The following is a 19,954-nucleotide window of genomic DNA, read 5'->3' as shown; positions in this document are numbered from 1 at the left end:
ATATATATATATATATATATATATATATATATAATGTTGACTACAGGTGCCTGCTGGTGCCAACCTCCAGCAAGAAGGAGGCGATGGCCCTGAACGTGGGGCGTTCGTGAGGCTCGTGGATCCTAGCGCACCGCATCACGGCGACGAAGCCGGAGGGGTAGCGGCTGATCTCAGGGGGGCTCCTCGTCACCAGCCACGGCTGTGAGAGGAAAAGGACGAACAGCTAATACATGCGTTGTGACTCGGGATTTTCTCGGGATAGTGTCTTGGGATAGTGTGACAGTATTTTTTCTTTTATGAATATCACGTTTAAGTTGTCTTGCGATCACAGTTTATTTATCTTCCCTTCCTCACGTAGTCGGGGGAGTCGCCGCGCATCACCATCTCCAACAGAAGGACACCGTAGGACCACACGTCACTGCGGCTGCTGAATCTACCATTCTGCCGACTCTCGGGGGCCATCCGCACTGGCAGATTGTCATTGCAGTCTTCTGTCATGGCACACAAAGGGAAGCATGGATGTAATTATTACTTCATCCCATGGATAGATGAATCATCTCCATCTGCTGATACAAAAGGGCCTGGCATTTAATATGTACATAATAAACATTGTAATTATCTTTTCTATTCCCTCACATGGAATAAAATATAACCTGAAGGGTAATTAACTGAGTTGCTGGGGAAGAGACACCTAAAAGTGAAGATAAGTATCAGTTTTGTGTGTAAAAATATTCAATTATTCTTTTGTATCATAGGAAGAGGAATGCTTACGTATTTTGTAATAACTGGATTTCAGGGTCTTAGCGAGACCGAAGTCCCCGATCTTGAGCGTGAGGCTCCTGTCCAGAAGACAGTTTCTGGCCGCCAAGTCGCGGTGCACCACCCCCCGCCACGCCAGGTACGCCATGCCGTCAGCCGCCTGCACCGCCATCTCCAGCAGGCTCTGAAACAACAGTGATCATCACCCTCTTTGGTGTTATTTTTTCCTGAAAGTTTTTAGTTAACACTTTTTCGATTACCTATTTACAGAGGGTAAAATTTATATATTTTTTTTATACCAAGCGACGTTATAAATTGTTTTGCTGTTCCAGACAACTAAAAAGGTCTTCCTGAGCTCAGTATGTTTCTGCCGTAGTGAATAACCTTTTCTGTGACGCGGTCTCTATTTCGTATCAGGTAATCCTTGAGGTCCCTCTCCTCCATCAACTCCATCACAACGTAGAGGGAGTCGGAGTCCGAGACCACGCCCACCAGCTGCACGACGTGGTGGCAGCGGATGTCCCTGTTAAGGTAGGAAGGAAAGATAACTTATTTCTCATCTATCAACACATTGATCCTAGATGGGTAACGTTATTTTTTCTGACCGTTCAGGAAACGTGGGTCCGACGGGAACCACTGTAGAAAATGATAGGAATAGAATACCCAGCACATTTATATGGAACAGTAATATTATTGACATACAAAACATTTCCTTGTTTAATAAAAGTAAAAAAAAAAATGTTACTATATTTCGTTTTCCTAAGTATATGCAAAATATTCCTAAAAAAATATGACTGGCTTAAAATTTAAAAACGACTACAAAGGAAGAAATTAATGGAAAAAAAACTCAATAATCTATGACTACGATGGCTGCTTGAGGCAAGCAACTCTGACTGACCCCTCGCCTGCACCACAACTAAGGCACCTGGACCAAATGAAAATGACATTATTTTGCGACCTTAACTTCAGTGACTTCGGGCAAGAGGAGCACCGGGGGCAGTAGGGGCCAAACAAGAGTCATATAATTCAGCAGCCACCGTAAATAAAATTTGACTGAGCCACTAACGGGGTGGGGTCACCCAAGAGGCCCCATAAGACAGCCTACCGGCGCTATAGGCAGCACCTAATATATATATATATATATATATATATATATATATATATATATATATATATATATATATATATATATATATATATATATATATATATATATATATATATATATATATATATATATATATATATATATATATATATATATATATATATATATATATATATATATATATATATATATATATATATATATATATATATATATATATATATATATATATATATATATACACACACACACACACACACACATATATATATATATATATATATATATATATATATATATATATATATATATATATATATATATATATATATATATATATATATATATATGCCGGTAGGCTTTCCTTCGTGTCAGGGCCTGATGGTCGGTCCCAGCCCGTTGTGGCGCAGGCAAGTGTTTATAGTGGCGCCATCTTGCATTGGTTCATGCTGCCCCCCGGAGCTCATTTTTAATCCTAGAATCTAGAATCCGGATTGATGGGAGGCCTTCTGGAGAGCATGTGGGAAGTCTTAGGCCACTCCATCCTGGGAGATTTCAATGTTCACCACCAGCTTTGGCTTTCATCCTCTTTCACTGACCAGTCTGGTGAATAAGCCTACAAATTTGCTATCCTCAGCTATCTAGAGTAGTTGGTTCAGCACCCTACGCATATTCCCGACCGCATTGGAGATACGCCCAACATTATAAATCTCTTCCTAACTTCTAATCCTTCAGCTTACTCTACCAAACTGTTCTCTCCGTTGGTTCCTCCGATCACAACCTTACTTCAGTATTCTGTCCTATCGCTCCTGTACACCCTGTGGATCCACCGAAGAGGCGATGCTTCTGACATTTTGCTTCAGCTCGGTGGGACGACCTGAGGATGTACTTTTCCGATTTACCGTGGAATGATTACTGCTTCCAGGAGAGAGAGACCCCTCTGTGTGTGCCCAGCGCATCGCTGAGGTGGAATGGAGGCACACATTCCACGTATTTTCTCTACCCCTGATGCTAAAAAGTCTTGGTTTAATCACGCTTGTTCTCGTGTTGTCAAAGATAGAGAGACAGCTCACAAAAGGTACCAGAGCCTTCGCACTTCTGCTAATTATGATCTTTACATTTCTGCCCAGAATCGTGCCAAATCAATTCTCCGACTAACCAGAAACTCTTTCATAAATAGAAAGTACCACACCCTTGCTTTTCCTAATTCTTCCAGAGACTTCTGGCACCTAACCAAAAATATCTCCTCCAATTTCACTTCTTCATCTTTCCTTCCTCTCCATAATCCTGACGACAGCAACTCCGTCTCATCTATCGCTAAGGCTGAACTCTTCTCTCAAACTTTCTGTAAAAACTCCATTCTTGACGATCCTGGGCATATTCCTCCTACTCATCCCCCCTCTGACTCCTATGTGCCCTCTCTGGTCTCAATCCTCAGAAGGCTTATGGGCCTGATGGAGTGCTTCCTATTGTCCTTAAAAACTGTGCTTCCGTGCTGACACCCTGCCTGGTCAAACTCTTTCGCCCCAACATCTACCTTTCCTTCTGCTGGAAGTATGCCTACATACAGCCTATGCCTAAGAAGGGTGATCGTTCCCATCCTTCAAATTACCGTCCTATAGCTTTACTTTCCTGCTTTCTAAAGCTTCTTTCTAAAGCTTAACAGGAAGATTCATAAGCATCTGTCCACTTCTGATCTTCTATCTGATCGCCAGTATGGGTTTCGCAAGGGGCGTTCTACTGGTGATCTTATTGCTTTCCTAACTGACTCTTGGTCATCCTCTCTTAGCCGTTTTTAAACTTCCCTCTTACAGTTTCTATCCCTCTCCCTGTCCTTTCATTTCCAGTTTCCTTTCCGGCCGTTCTATCTCTGCTGTGATAGACGGTCACTGTTCTTCCCCTAAACCTATCAACAGTGGTGTCCCACAGGGCTCGGTCCTATCTCCAACTCTCTTTCTGTTGTTCATTGATGATCTTCTTTCAATAACAAACTGTCCTATCCACTCCTATGCTGATAATTATACTTTAAATTATTCAACATCCTTTAACAGAAGACCCTCCCAACAGGAGTTACGTGATTTCAGGCTGGAGGCTGCAGAACGCTTGACCTCAGATCTTGCTCTTATTTCCTAATGGGGCAAAAGGAACCTGGTGTCTTCTAATGCCTCAAATACGCAATATCTCCACCTATCAACTCGACACAATCTTCCAAACACATATTCCCTCTTCTTCGACAACACTCAGCTGTCACCTTCTTCTACACTAAATATCCACGGTCTATCCATAACTCAAAATCTTAACTAGAAACTTCATATCTCTTCTCTCGCTAAATCAGTTTCCTCGAGGTTGGGCGTTCTGTATCGTCTCCGCCAGTTCTTCTCCCCCGCACAGAGACTGTCCATATACAGGGGCCTTGTCACTCCTCTTATGGAGTATGTATCTCGTGTGTGGGGTTGCTCCACACACACAGCCTTGCTAGACAGATTGAAGTCAAAGGCTCTTCGTCTCATCAGCTCTCCTTCTCTTACTAGCAGGTTTCTACCTCTTAAATTCCGCCGCAATGTAGCATCTCTTTTCATCTTCTATCGATATTTTTATGCTGACTGCTCTTCTGAACTTGCTAAGTGCATGCCTCCCCCCATCCCGCGGCCCCGCTGCACTCGACTATCTACTCTAGCTCACCCCTATACTGTCCAAACCCATTATGCAAGAGTTAACCAGTATCTTCATTCTTTAATCCCCTTCATCTATATTTCCTCTTGCCTATGACTTGACGTTTTTCAAGAGGAGAGAATCACGACACCTCTCTTTTGGCCACTTTTTACTTTTATATTTTTTTTGCTTTAGGAGCAGCGATTAGCGGGCTTTATTTTTCTCTATAACGCCAATAACGCCGGTAGGCTGTCTTGAGGGGCCTTTTGGGCGACCCCAGCCCGTTAGTTTCGCAGGCAAATTTTATTTATGGCTGCCGAATTATATGACTTTTGCTTGGCCAATACTGCCCCCCGGTGCTCTTCTTGACTGAAGTCGCGGTTACCGAAGTAGCTGAAGTTAAGATTGATTGAAGATCTGAGCAGCATGTGGGTTATCTTCCGCCATTCGGCGATGGTTTGAAAAATCAGCGTGTCCCGGTGGGACTCGAGCCTAGGTCCACGGGCTCACCACGTCCGCATGCTGACCACTCGGTCACCGCCTCCCCATATATATATATATATATATATATATATATATATATATATATATATATATATATATATATATATATATATATATATATATATATATATATATATATATATATATATATATATATATATATATATATATATATATATATATATATATATATATATATATATATATATATATATATATATATATATATATATATATATATATATATATATATATATATATATATATATATATATATATATATATATATATATATATATATATATATATATATATATATATATATATATATATATATATATATATATATATATATATATATATATATATATATATATATATATAAAACTATTCATTAGAATCACGTATGTCACTCGCACAAGCCTTGCCATGATAATGATGCGCATTTATTTTCCTCTCTTATAATGAAAAGAAAAAAAAGAAAAAATATTTATTAACAAATTATGAATTTTTCAGAGCCTACTGAATATAGTCACCTCGGTTATTCACCAGATCCCCGCATATCACGTACACAAGTAGTGTAAAATGTTTTTAATATGACGCTTCACAGGATAACGTATCTAATGAACGGTAACGTGAATCCAGCTGGCGTCATTCATCGTACTTTCTAAGGCATAAACATTGGTAGAGCGAGGTAACGTCTCTCAACTATAGAGTCTGAACACAAAATGCCGCCAGACGATCTCACGAGGGCAGCAAGTGACCACCCAGGAAAAAGACAGATTTGCAAAAAGTACGACTCGCTTGAGGCCACGTGAGCCAACGTTTTTTATTAGTTTTTATATGGTAAAGAGAGCAAACCAATGGGAAAACAAAATTACACGAAATAGCCACTCAAGCAACCAACTTTTTCCAGGAGCTGTGCTTCATTTTCTTCCCCCCTAAGCTGCCTCCTTTACTGTAAAGAAAGACACGCTACTCTTAAAAAAAAAAGCAAATGAAGATGCCGAAAGTATTATTCGTTTTCGTTTCCCTTCGGGAAAGAGAAGACACACAGGAAGGCGTTTCAGATTTTACCAGTGAAAAGAATGAAAAATATACAGATACTGTAAAACATTATAAAGGAAAACAAAAACCTGTTTAAGTAACTTACTGCAAGATCTCAGCCTCTTTCAGGAACCGACTGATCTCTTTGTTCGAGTCATCGTCTCTGCTGTGCGTCTTGACGGCGACCCTCCTCACGCCACCCTCGGTCCGCAGGTCACCCCGCCGCACGATTCCGAAGTGGCCATACCCCAGCGGCTGCTCGTCAAGGATGGTCAGCTTGTCGCAACCTATAATGAACTCCTCCCTGCAGAACTTGGAGAGATCCAGCCCATCTGTAAGACAAATACGACCGCTTCCTTTTACCTTCTGACTACCATCTAAAGGCAACTCAGCTTGTATTTCAATGAAACAGTTTATTCCAGAGAATACACGTCGAACGCCATTAAGATCAGTTTATTATCAAAGTTTATCGGAGAGGAGCCAAACTACTCCTAGGGAAAGCACGAACCTGGAAGCACTCATGGTTCCCTCTTGAAGCACTCAAAGTACGGGAGAATTCTTTTTTCATATGGTGGTGACTCATTGCAAGCTTTTTTTTTTATCACCATCATTATCAGTTTTTATTGGAATTTTCCAAAACTCAGTCCATCTCAGGTTTTCATCTATGAATGTTTTCATGTGTTTCTCGTGACTATATATCAATCCATTTTTTTTAGATATATTGATAACGGGTTGACAAATAAGCAAACAAACAGACATAATTATAGTCGAACAATAACCGAAAACATTATCGCCCCCCTCGCTACATAGATACAGGCGACAGAAAACATCTCGATCGAACACGGCGTCTCTACTGAAAAACTGTTTATTGACGCTTTGAGGAAGAAAACAAATGGAACTAGACATTGGACACTCTAACGAGTGCAAACCACCCGCTCAAAATGTGAAAATATGAAATTAAGTCTTGGGCGAGGTCCTGCTCTTTTTCACCTCTCAAAACTCGTGCCAGTTTTATTTTTAACCTCGGTGACCTTGACCTTTGACCTTTGAACTTGAAAATAGAACTTGTCATGTGTGAGGCCATTAGTAGTCCACCTATGAAGTTTTAACATCCTAGCTGTAATGATTCAAAAGTTATCGCGTTACACACACACACACACAAAAAAAAAAAAGATAAATAAAAAAACAAACAAACCTATTTACACAACTGAAAACAATACCTTCCGCAAAATTCTTTTGCGGGCGGTAGCAAAAGAAATAAGAAAAGATGTGTAAGAACACATGCTAACTGCATGCCTCAACCCCTCCCGCGGCTCTCTTCCCCTCCCGCTAGCTCATCCCTTTACTGTTCAAATCCCTTATGCAAGAGTTAACCTGCATCTTCATTCTTTCATCCCTTGCACTGCTTAACTCAGGAACAATCTTCCTTCATCTGTATTTCCTACTGCCTACCACTTAACTCTATCAACAAGAGAGTATCAAGACAACTCTCCACCCGAAATTGATCTCACTTTTGGCCACTCATTTAAACTTTTTTTTTATAGGGACTATTTAACGGGCTTTTTTTTACCACTCGCAAAAGAATTTTGCGGAAGGTATTGTTTTCAGCTGTGTAATTTTTTTTTTTTGTCTGCAACGCGATAACTTTTGAATCATTACAGCTAGGATGTTGAAACTTCATAGGTAGACTAATAATGGCCCCCCACCGGACGACTTCAATTTTCAAGGTCAAAGGTCAAGGTCACCGAGGTCAAAAATGTATATTTTAATTTTTTCTTTGTCTGTAACGCGATAACTTTTGATCCATTACAGCTAGGATCTTGAAAGTTCATAGGTGGACTACTAATAGCCCCCCACCGGACGAGTTCGATGTTCAAGGACAAAGGTCAAAGGTCAAGGTCACCGAGGTCAAAAATGCATATTTTTACATTTTGAGCACTCCGACCAGAGGGTGTTGGCAGCGGGCGGTTTGCACTCGTTAGAGTGTCCAATGTCTAGTTTCTCATTATTACTTTTTTACCCTTGAGCTGCTTCCTTTGTTGTAAAAAGAAAAAAAAAAGATATTTATATGAAGTTTTAAGGACAAGGCGAAACATGAAAAGAAGAAAACGACAAGAAGAGATCTACAGGAAAGTGTCGTAGCAAAGGCGACACCTTTCGAACAACAAAACACTGACTCATCAATACACTTTAAACTTCTATAATCGTATGTGTCGACTAAACATTTCCGGAACCTTCTGCTACAAGGCAAATTATTCCTAAGACATCAGTGGACTTTTCCTTTTTAATTGTGCCTTTACTCTGGTAATGAAGGATGAATGTTTGATGGACAAAAAATCACGTATCATGATCACACAACAGCACGATTCACTGAAATTTTTTTTCTTTGTTATTCAAGTGTGCGTTAATCTTGTTAATTTCTTCAAACTACTTTCAGAATTATCCTTATTAGAGCCGCATACTCCTAATTCTTTCCAAAATATGTCTACCATGACAGTACAGGATGACGGATTGGCGGACAAGGATTCAGTAGTAATGAGGGCAATGGACTCCAACTTTTCGACAGCTCATCATGTATTTACAGTCTTCAATTTATATATATATATATATATATATATATATATATATATATATATATATATATATATATAGAGAGAGAGAGAGAGAGAGAGAGAGAGAGAGAGAGAGAGAGAGAGAGAGAGAGAGAGAGAGAGAGAGAGAGAGAGAGAGAGAGAGAGAGAGAGAGAGAGAGATAAATAGATAGATAGATAGATAGATAGATAAATAGATATATAGATATGGATAGATAGATAGGTAGAGATAGATAGGTAGATAGATAGATAGATCGATAGATAGATATATAGAAATAGATAGGTAGATAGATCGATCGATCGATCGATCGATCGATAGATAGATAGATAGATAGACAGATAGATAGATAGATAGATAGAGATAGATAGGTAGATAGATAGATCGATCGATAGATAGATAGATAGATAGATAGATAGATAGAAAAATATGGCAGTTCAAAGTCAAAAGAGTTATGAAAAGATACATCAGGGATCTGAACAGCATAAGGATGAATTAGAGAAGTGTTGTGCAGCAAGGCCCGGTTGTATTAGAGGCATGCAGTCAGTGAGTTCAGAAGAGCACTTAGCATAGAAAGATATCGATAGAAGGTAGACAGAGAGGCAATATTGCGATATAATTTGAGATGCAGATTGTCAGTGAAAGAACTGATGCTGACGAGGCGAGACCCCCCTGGCTATTCTGTCCCAAAGAGCTGTGAGGAAGTCCCTCCTACATGAGGTTCATAACTAATGAGGGAGATACAGAACGCCAAAGTTCGAAAAAGAAGCTTTAACAAGAGATGAGATAATAAGTTCCCAGTTGAGATTTTGATATAAGTATAGACCAAGAATGTTTAGTGTAGGCGGTCACGGTCGTGTGTTATCGACGACTAAGGATAAATGTCTGAAAGGTTGTGTTGAGTTGTCAGGTGGAGAAGTTGAATATTTTAGGCATTGAAGGATACCTAGTTCTTTCTGCCCCATTTAGCAATAATAGCAAGCTTAGAAGTTCAGCATTCTGTGGTATCCATTCTTTAGTAATAGTTCTACACTTATATGGTGATACAGAGTAGTCATTGACATAGGAGTGGGTAAACGGATTGACGGTCTGGAGGATATAGAGCAAGATTCAGTCAATTGAGTATATTTTTAAAATTTTTCTTTACCTTTGTAATTCCAGTTGATGCCGTCCACAAACATGGTGCTTTTCCATCGACGCCACCACCACAGGAGCGCCGCGCCCACCACAGCCAGCGCCGCGGCCCCCCCCAGCGAGGCCCACCACTCCCCCCGGCTGCTGTACGCAGGGGCATGGCTGCTCTGGGGCGCCACGCACACACGCACACACACGCACGCACGCACACACACAGACAGACAGACACACACAGACACACACACACACACACACACACACACACACACACACACACACACACACACACACACATACACACAAACGCGCACGTACATACACAATTACTATTATTATTATTATTATTATTATTATTATTATTATTATTATTATTATTATTATTATTATTATTATTATTATCATTATTTTTATTATTATTATTAAAAATATTATTATTATTATATAGTCCTTGATCTTCTTCTTAGTATATATATATATATATATATATATATATATATATATATATATATATATATATATATATATATATATATATATATATATATGTATGTATGTATATATTCAGTTAATTTCAGTTAATGAACTACAAAACAGTGAACTTCCAAGTTATTGTTGCCTTACCATGAGGAGGAAAGACACGGTTGCGTTGGAGTCTGTGCGGCCCAGCAGGGACGTGGCAGCCACCGTGCACGTGTAGTTCCCGGGCTCCAGGGTGCTGAGGACCACACTCTGGCGCTGGCCTGGCTTGTGGTGCTCGGCAGGACTCACGAGCCGCTCCAGGGATTCCTGGGGATGATTGAATTATGACTGTTATCACTGAGTGGAAGTCAGAGGTAATGTAGTGCAGAGGCTACGCTTTAACTGTTCATCTTAATGCAAGATATCTTATCTAAATATATTTACAAGTAGATTCATTTGTGGACCATAACTGCAAAATATTTCCAGGAAAAAATTGACATTAGGAAACAGGAACCGTAGGCGATTTGAGAAAAATATAATATGATATAAAATTAAAACCATTTTTTTACTGATGTTATTACCAAATTGTTTTGTAGTGTGATGCACATAAAATTCAGTATAAATCAAGCTTCTGATCATTCTGAAACACATGAGTAATTCATATAGCCATGGGGGAGGAGATGAAATAAACTTTTGACAACTTTTCTTGGCCGGGACTGGAATCCAGGTGCCGTGTGACCAACGGAGGCTCAGTGCTTTACCGGTGTGTGTAAAAGAGAAACCCTGCTGGTGCAACAAGTCCTTTTGAGTTGTTTCACGATTGCTTGGCCCATCACACGACCATACTCCCCATTTTAGGCCAATTTCTATGTGTTTCGACACTGAAGCTCACCCATGATTCCTTTACGGAGAACATAGGCTTTCACTGCACCCCAAAGATGATCACCTAATCATATGCAGGATACAACCACACGCCACTGGTCAAGGGCGAACTTCTGCTCGTACTGAAACACATGAGAAATTGAAGCAGCCATGGAAGAGGGAGAAACGATTATTCAGCAACTTTGCTTGACCGGGACTCGATCCCGTACGTCGTGTGGATAAATGAATCACGAAGACTATCGCTTTACCGGTGTACTAAGGAGGATTCACGCCGGAGCAGCGACTAATATGGACATCGTTTTCGTGAATGCTTGGTCCATTACAGAAAGTTTATCATAATGTTCTCCAAACTTGATAAGAACTGGGTGACACTGAAGAGCATACCGGAAGTTATATGTGAAGCAAAGTTTGAGTTGATTATTCACTCACACCCTGCCAGGCTTTGCACTGTAGGACGTAGTACACAACCCTGCCGTTGAAGGAGGCCGGGGAGAGCCAAGACACGGTGACGGAGGAGGAGGCGTTGCTGACAAGGGCCTGCATTGAGTTTTCAGGCACGATGTCCGCCAAGGCTGTGTGAAGGGGGGAAAGTACGTTTTAGGAAGTCTTTCCGCCTACAGACACACCCTTCTGTTTGTATGAATGTAGTCATCTAAAATTACTCAAAACATATAAACACCCTTTATGGCCACTGAAAAAGTAAATATCAGAAATGTTAGCCATGTTTTGCCGATTATGAAAAAAGAGCATCGGAAACATACGTATTTTTGTTAGCCTGAATCTTTAAAAAATAATACCACACAAAAGAGCACACAAAAACTATAGCCACCGTGGGAGAGAAACGTGGTCAAAAATGTCAATAGAAATTTCGCTATTATTAAAAAAAATGCATTGGAGACTAGAAGGAATGTGATCAGAGATACCAACATTTAGTTATTACTGAAAGGAAACCAGAGTGCGAAGAAAAAACTAAGAACTAAAACAGAGAAAAAACTAACGGCTGGGGTCGGTGAAAGCGGAGAGCAAGGCTGGAACGGTCGAGCACAGCTTGCAGAAAACAGGCTCCCAAGACGCAGGTGTGGAGGCGGCGGCGGAGGTGGTAGAGCGGAGAACTGGCGTTGTTCTGATGCAACGACGCGGCTGAAGACATGCTGTGACGGCCACGGTGTAGAGGGAGAAGTGGCGCAGGCGGTGAAGGGTGAGGGTGGTGATGTTCGTCTCGTAGTGCTGCACGAGGCGTGAGTCTGTGGGGGACAAGCGAGGACCAAGAGTTGAGGGTGCTCCAATTACTGCTGTCCACTTTTATAGTTTAAGTTGATTTGCACAATATTCGTTACCATCAACGACAGCACCAAGGCTAACACCATCATCACCACAACCATTATCTCGTCGTCGCATTTAACGGAAGAACCGCCTCCCCATCATTCCCACCACCGTCACTACCACTACTTCTACTTCAACTGCAGCCTCCTCTACCGCTGGAATAAGCATTTTTAAACCCACACACGCATCCAGTGACACACACACACACACACACACACACACACACACACACACACACACACACACAGTTTCGTATGTCATAGTAAGTAGTGAATGAGTCATTACAAAAAATCTCCAATCTAATCAGGTGAAAACGTTTTTCCTTATGTAAATCAAACTTCAAACTTTCTTTCTGTAAATACATAACATCAAGTCTAATATTCTTTTGTCTCTATGCGATTAAATAATAATAATCCGAATATTGCTCATATATAACTTTTTTCGTAATCGTTTTAAAATAGGATAAACAACACAAGAGACTAGTACACGTGATATAAAGGAAAACAAAGACGTGAACAAGGACACAGTGAGCGCCTCCAAACAGGAGGCGCCGAACACCAACCTTCGCTGGGGGCGGGGAGACTGGCCTGCAGGTAGCGGCCTGGGACCTTCTCGTCTGCTCTTACTCCTTCGCCATGCTGGCAACTGGATGCAGATGTAGATCAGTTTATAAATGCGACTTACTAAATATGTATTCATTTCATGTAACCTCTAAATGAAGTGAGATAATCCAGCACCACAGACTATTTTAAGAGTAAACTTTTTTATCTTATGTTCTATGATAAAATGTAATGATTACAAATCAGCTGGAGTATCTCTGTTTACCTCAACTATTATTCGTAATTCTTTGTTCTGAGTACAATTGCAGCAAAGTTATATCATTGATTTTCCGTCTTTAGAAGTGCATTTTCTTTTTATGGGTCTCCCTGGCCATGTGACGGCCACAACTGTGAGGTGTATGTCCACCGTCTTAAGGGGCAGATTTACCTGTCAATGGTGTTCTTGTTGGAAACACAGTTTACTTCAACCGGCACCAGCTGGGGGTCCCCGACTCCCCACGGCTGCCACTGCCCCAGGATTGAACTATACACCTGCAGATCCTCTACACTGATATCGTCGCCAAGGAGCAGTGAGTCGTGGTGCAGCAAAGGGAGGGCAGCCTCCTCTTGCACCACGCTGCCGGAAGGGTATGGCCGAATAGTCAGTCCGCGTTGTGTGTGACAAGAACCTTGATTCTGTGTGGGTAGGAATCTGATACTATTTAATTAATATATGTGTGAAGTTACAGACCAGTTCAAAACAATGAACGCTTTCTCCACCCTTAGCACAATTACGTAAACAAATTATAAAATAAATCGAAAAAAATAAGTAAATAAGTAAGAATTAAAAATTGATTAATTAAACCATATACAGTGAAACCTTGGTTCTCGAACTTAGCTCGTTCCTAAAATCCGATCAAAAACCGATTTATTAGACAACCGAAACCATTTTTACATACATTTTGCAATTACCAACATACATTTTACATACATTTGCATTTACATACATTTTACATACATTTTTATATACATTTTGCATACCTTTGCACTAATGTGCGCACGCACACGCACTCAAACCCACACACACACACACACACTCACACAGAGAGAGAGAGAGAGAGAGAGAGAGAGAGAGAGAGAGAGAGAGAGAGAGAGAGAGAGAGAGAGAGAGAGAGAGAGAGAGAGAGAGAGAGAGAGAGAGCTATATAGCCACGTGACTGCCGTCCCTCCTCCCTGAGCGGAGGTTGCTGCGTAACTGACACTCTCCCATCACACACTGCGGCACACAGCGTGACTAGACGCCCGTGAGTGATATATCCGATGTGTTTCTTGTTCGGAAAATATGTTTAGGAACCGATTTGTTCGAAATGCAAGTCATTCGACAATGGACATTCTACTGTATACAGTTTCAGTGTTTACAAAGGACTTCAAAAATGGCCATGAACACTAACTTGATGAAGCTGATGCTGTGAAAGAGCTCCTCCTCGAAGGGTTTGTGGGTGGTGGGGGTGGGAGGGGCTGTCTTCTGGGCGGGTGGCCTGCAACTGCAGCAGCTAAAGCGTGGCTCCGGGGGGGCTGAACACGCCTCCTTCGTGTCGCCTCCGCTGCGAGTGGTGTTCCACATTCGTCCCTCAGAGGAGCGGCTGAAGCTCGTGGGGGCTGGAAGGTGTCATGAAGTAGACCAATGTTGAGGAGTTATGAAAGCTTACTGAACACATGGGATAATATAATGTGGTGTGTTTCCGTGACAGCGGCGCTTCCTAATGTAAATACCAAAGTTATGAAAGTTACAATGAATTATTGTAACTTCTACAACTTTATGGCGATCATAATAATATATCATAATCTTCATAATCATCAATCCAATATTTCCAGACAAAGAGAATAGAATAATACAGACCCGACGGCGGAGCGAACCACACTCACCGCGGTCCGGGTCCCAGAAAGAGTGTGGGGGGGGCGTGGGACGGAGCAGCACCGTCACTAGGTAGTGGTGTATCGCCACGTCCGGCGGCAGTGGCGGCGGGTGCCACCACACCTGAAGGGAACTGTTGCCGAGGGACTTCCACGACACCTCCGTGGGTTGGCTCAGGTCTGGCGGGGATGAAGTGCGCTAACGTTGAAAATATGGAACAAGGGTACACTTCGCTATGGGTGTAAATAAATAAGAACATATTGTTTTGCTGATTTTGATTTAAAAAAATGAATACACTTATTATTGACAGATGATATATTAACATAAATTGTAAGTAACGTAAAGTATGGGGCATATGCCGTAGCTGCACGTGGTCATGGTGCTCATCTCCGTCCCATTGGCATTTGATCATGTGGTGGGTGAGAACCCATTACCCCGAACACAAGGAAAGTGTAGCATTCCGATTAACCACAGTTTTCCTTCTCTAGGAACAAATCTATCGACCAGCCCAAAAGGGAGAAAGAAAGGCTAGGTGGGCTACGCACAAACTGCCCCGGCCGGGATTCGAACCCGGATTCGCAGTTAGGCGTGCTTACCACTGCACCATGGAGATGATGATCATGTCATCTGCAAAGACAGTCACAAGTGACTTCTGTTTCTTTAATGGGCCAACTTGAGCCGCTGCTGCTTCCTTTAAAGACAATTCTTCCAAGCTGTGTGACCTATGTAATTCAGTTACTGTTCTGTACGCAAGTAACTGGTGTGGTCACTGGAGCCAGACCAACGTCGCACAGACCAAACAAACATGTCCCTTACAACAAAAAAACACTCACGAGAACTTTACAGCTGTATGACTCCCCCTTCATGCAATGTAAATCAAAATACGTCCAAACTAAAACAACAATCGCTCAATCGGCTCAATCGCCTTGGCAACTTGTAACAAGTCGTCAACATCTGAGGCAAGGCGACGAGACACTCACTGAAGAGACTGGTGGTGGCCGTGACGATAGCAGACCGGGTGCTGATGGTGCTGACGTAGAGAGCGTAGCGCGTGGCAGGGGACAGGCCTTTCAATAGCACCAGCGGCTCCTCCTGCAGCACCTCAGGCAGTGTCACCTCTACCACCGTCCACCTGTGTGCCGTTGAACCACGGTAAGGATACTCAGACTATGATAACGAGAGAACCTCACAATTCAAGAAAAATTACTTTGGATAAAATATGACTTTGTTTAGGAAATAGAAAAAAACTTCCACAGGAACCTCATACAACCAACTTCGGGAGGAGAACACAAGCGACATGTTATTGAGGAGTCGTGACCTTGAGCTACGAATACTTTACAGTGAAATGAAAAAATACATCGTCAAGGCGAGGCAGGGCGTGGAGGCAGAACACAATGAAGGTCTGCGGGGGCGCGGGCGTGTCCTGCAGACCCCATGCCAGGCCAAGGAAAGGAAACCTCAAGCACCCATCCTATGTGTGTGTGTGTGTGTGTGTGTGTGTGTGTGTGTGTGTGTGTGTGTGTGTGTGTGTGTGTGTGTGTGTGTGTGTGTGTGTGTGTGTGTGTGTGTGTGTGTGTGTGTGTTTCGGAAAAAAATGTTTGTGTAGAAAATATAACATGAAGAAAAAACTGTGATTATGAAACATGACGATAAACAAATGAGAATAAGGACGGTGGTTGAGGCAGGATCACTGAGGGAATTGAAGTTAAAGAGTATTTAAAGTTTTTTATATGGAAGTCTGACGCATAATAAGAAATTAGATAACATAAAGCTTGCAAAGTTAATATCTTCATGCAAAGAACAATTGCCATTTCTTACTTATAGCGCTTGTATTTATGCAAGTGGTGTTGTGATTACTGTACTGTCAGTGGACACTGATGCCCATATTACAAGCTCTAGTTACAAAAGTTAGACAAACATTCTATAAAATATAATTTCACGGTGACAGTAAGATTGAGAAAAAAAAAATCCGCAAGACAAGTGATGCGTAAGCTTTCTCTTCGTGCCATCCTGTAAGACATTCCAAGGTTATCTTATCTTAGGTTATCTTGAAAAAACTGCGATATACTCTGTTAACAGTTTAGGGATAACGCGTCTGCGTTGTGACGTGTATAAACATGCAGTTTCGGCTATAAAGATTGCCGGGACTCATAGTTATATTTTCTCTACAGGTATGTGGCGCCCATTCTTGAGCACGTCAGGCTAGGTTAGGTTAGGTTCGGTCACTTTTGGATAGGTTTGGTTAGTGCTTCATTGGTAAATTTGTGTGGGAATAACAATGAAAGTAATTTAAAAATCCTATGGTTAGTTTCGGAGCTACAGCCGGGGGCCACATACCTGCAGAGAGATCGGGAGTATGCTGCCGGGAGACTCAAGAGTGAGAGAACCAGACAGAGCCATCACTAACGGCTGGCTCTCACTTACCTCCTCTCCGGTGTCGTTTTGCCCCCTCCCTATACATACGCGTGTAATATAACAAAACTCTGGTCACATAGGGTCGTCTCCCTATGCTCTTGCTAGCCTCAGAAAGATGTCAGTAAGATGACAGTAAGGCACCACGTGTCTCCAATCTTATCCTCAGATATAATATTGGATCACATTTATTGCGCACTTCAGGTGAAATTTAGAATTAATTTTGCTAATAGCTGATCGAAACTGAATAAGTAGGTTTCAAATAGATAAAAAAAAAATAACATCGTGAGAAACATGTACGAAAATCTGATGTGTTGCGGCGCTCAGGTCCGTCAGTGTGTCTCTCCGGGTGTACCGTTAGGCGTCCAGCGGGCGCGGCAAGGTCTGTCACGGCTCATCAGGCAACAAGTAAATCCTTCAGTTATAAAACAGCTCAACATATGAATTGCAGAAGAGAATGCTTCATCACTCACACCAATATTCCCCCAGAAAATATTTATAACGAGGATATGTAAAAATAAAAGAACTATGTGCGTGGAGGAACAGCTCTCCTCGTTCCCACCGTCAGGCTGCCTCGTCACAGGTATTATGTTCTCTAAAATTTTCACCAGCTATAATCATTTTTGTATTGCTGAGTATCTATGCAATCAGAATTAGAGACACGTGCTGATTATAGTTCTGAACAAAAACTCAACACGAGCAATATTGAGGGACTTACAGCAAGTTGTAGCAAAAGAAGCCAGAAAAAATGTTTACATACTATTTAGTTTCCCTGACATTATCTTATTACACGAACAGATTTGTGTAATCAGTTTATATCTATGATAAGAAGAAATGTGCCAAGAATACATGTAGTAGCTTACCAATAACGGTCAAGAGCACAGGATTTAGAAACCATCAAGAAACAATGTTTCTTCTTGTGTGACCTTGCCCTTTGACCTATGACCTTGATTTTAGTTAACGATAAAACATAGGTCAGTCTACATGTACATACAAAATTTCATCAGTCTAGGGCAAATAGTTCTTCAGCTAGAGTTTTGGCAACACGAAAAAAACGGACATCGCTGAAAACAGTACTGCTTCCGCTGTCGCGGGCAACTGTATACTCTGAGACTTCTGAGAATGCAGGGAACTCACAAGCGGTCGTCATGACATGAGTCGCGGGTGAAGGTGACGTTGATGTTGACTGGCGCCTCCCTGTAACTGACGAAGTAGGTGGCGTTGGGTTCCAGGTCGGTGCGTGAAGGATTCAGGAACACCGCGAGCTGCCCGTACAGTTGCCAGGATCGGACAGTCACCTTTAGAGTCTCCTGCTGACCTGGGCAGAGAGACAGCAGAATGAGGCGGCCAAGCTCTGCACGGCGTGTTAGTGTCATCCCGTGTGTGTGTTATCTCTTCCGGGTTACGTCAGTAAGAAAATGATCTATGCATGTAAATATCTATAGCATGAATCTGCTTATGTATGTGTGTGTATGCATGCATGAATATATGTATGTATGTATGCTTATTTGTTTGTATGCATGCATGCATGCATGTGTGCATGTAGCGTATATATATATATATATATATATATATATATATATATATATATATATATATATATATATATATATATATATATATATATATATATATATATATATATATACACACACACACACACACACACACACACACACACACACACACACATATATATATATATATATATATATATATATATATATATATATATATATATATATATATATATATATATATATATATATATATAAACATATGCAGAGAAGTGTTAATGAAAACTTATTTCATATTATCCTTGATGTCGTATTTCATGTTTGAGTCAGGTAAAATGAAAACAGTCCGGCGAGTCTACTCACGGCACATCTGAATGATTAATGAAAATACATTACGAACCACCGTAACAAGTACATGCCGATCCCTCCCGCTCCCCACCACAGCCTTTCCTTCCCCGTCACTTACACAGCATCTCTTGTCCGTTGGTCGGGGAGACAAATGCTTCGGAGAGGTTCAACTTTTGTGTCAGGCGGCGAATGTGGCGCATGCACAGTCGCGGGTTCTTCTGGAAAAACACGTCACCTTCCACGGTGAGGCTGTCCGTCCAGGGATCGAGATCCTGCAGCAGCGGGTTGTCCAACACCACCAGCGAGAAACTGACGGAGGGGATAATCCACACGATGGCCCTCATCAGTGTTGTTATTTTTTCTTCATAATACAGCAAAAGAGCCAGGCCAAGGGACAAACAAAACAGAAACAACAAGTGGTCTCTATCAAAAGAGTACAGTGCAACATAAGGGTTGTCAAACTTGTTTAGTTAGACGTCTTGATACTTCCCTCTTGATAGAGTTTATCATAGAAAGATTTGGTGTTTTTCATTACTTACAATGGCCAAATTTGGTAATGAAAAAACCTACTTGGCAATGAATCAGTATGTTTTCTTTTTTATATTGGATATGTAGCGGGTGCACTATTCGATTACCTTGAGAGCTGCACAGCCCGAAAATTAACAAGCTCCTAATTTTGAAGTGATTTTCTTTTGCTTGCACAAGTATGCAAATTTGGTGAAGAATGAATAAATGAAAACAAATTTGGAAGTGGTAACTCAAATCT

The 19,954-nt window shown here is 41.3% G+C and overlaps 1 protein-coding gene across 1 annotated transcript in view; it reads right to left on the bottom strand.

The window, feature by feature from the left end:
- Positions 1-215: 215 nt before the first annotated feature.
- The window catches only part of LOC126994694 (insulin receptor-like), a 28,064-nt gene continuing 8,325 nt past the window's right edge, over positions 216-19,954 (bottom strand). The window contains exons 5-19 of the mRNA XM_050853991.1: positions 19,307-19,497; positions 18,461-18,641; positions 15,892-16,043; positions 14,923-15,090; positions 14,448-14,655; positions 13,445-13,633; positions 13,020-13,102; positions 12,133-12,378; positions 11,564-11,706; positions 10,415-10,579; positions 9,807-9,960; positions 6,177-6,402; positions 1,144-1,282; positions 772-943; positions 216-491 (exon numbers count right to left, since the gene is read on the bottom strand). Coding sequence (XP_050709948.1) covers positions 337-491; positions 772-943; positions 1,144-1,282; positions 6,177-6,402; positions 9,807-9,960; positions 10,415-10,579; positions 11,564-11,706; positions 12,133-12,378; positions 13,020-13,102; positions 13,445-13,633; positions 14,448-14,655; positions 14,923-15,090; positions 15,892-16,043; positions 18,461-18,641; positions 19,307-19,497 — 2,572 coding nt within the window. The 3' untranslated portion in view covers positions 216-336. The remainder of the gene's footprint in view (positions 492-771; positions 944-1,143; positions 1,283-6,176; positions 6,403-9,806; positions 9,961-10,414; positions 10,580-11,563; positions 11,707-12,132; positions 12,379-13,019; positions 13,103-13,444; positions 13,634-14,447; positions 14,656-14,922; positions 15,091-15,891; positions 16,044-18,460; positions 18,642-19,306; positions 19,498-19,954) is intronic.

The sequence above is a fragment of the Eriocheir sinensis genome, unplaced genomic scaffold, assembly GCF_024679095.1.
Source record: "Eriocheir sinensis breed Jianghai 21 unplaced genomic scaffold, ASM2467909v1 Scaffold85, whole genome shotgun sequence".
Lineage (NCBI taxonomy): Eukaryota > Metazoa > Arthropoda > Malacostraca > Decapoda > Varunidae > Eriocheir > Eriocheir sinensis.
Note: the sequence above shows the minus strand (reverse complement) of the source record. Positions and strands in the feature narration are given on the sequence as shown.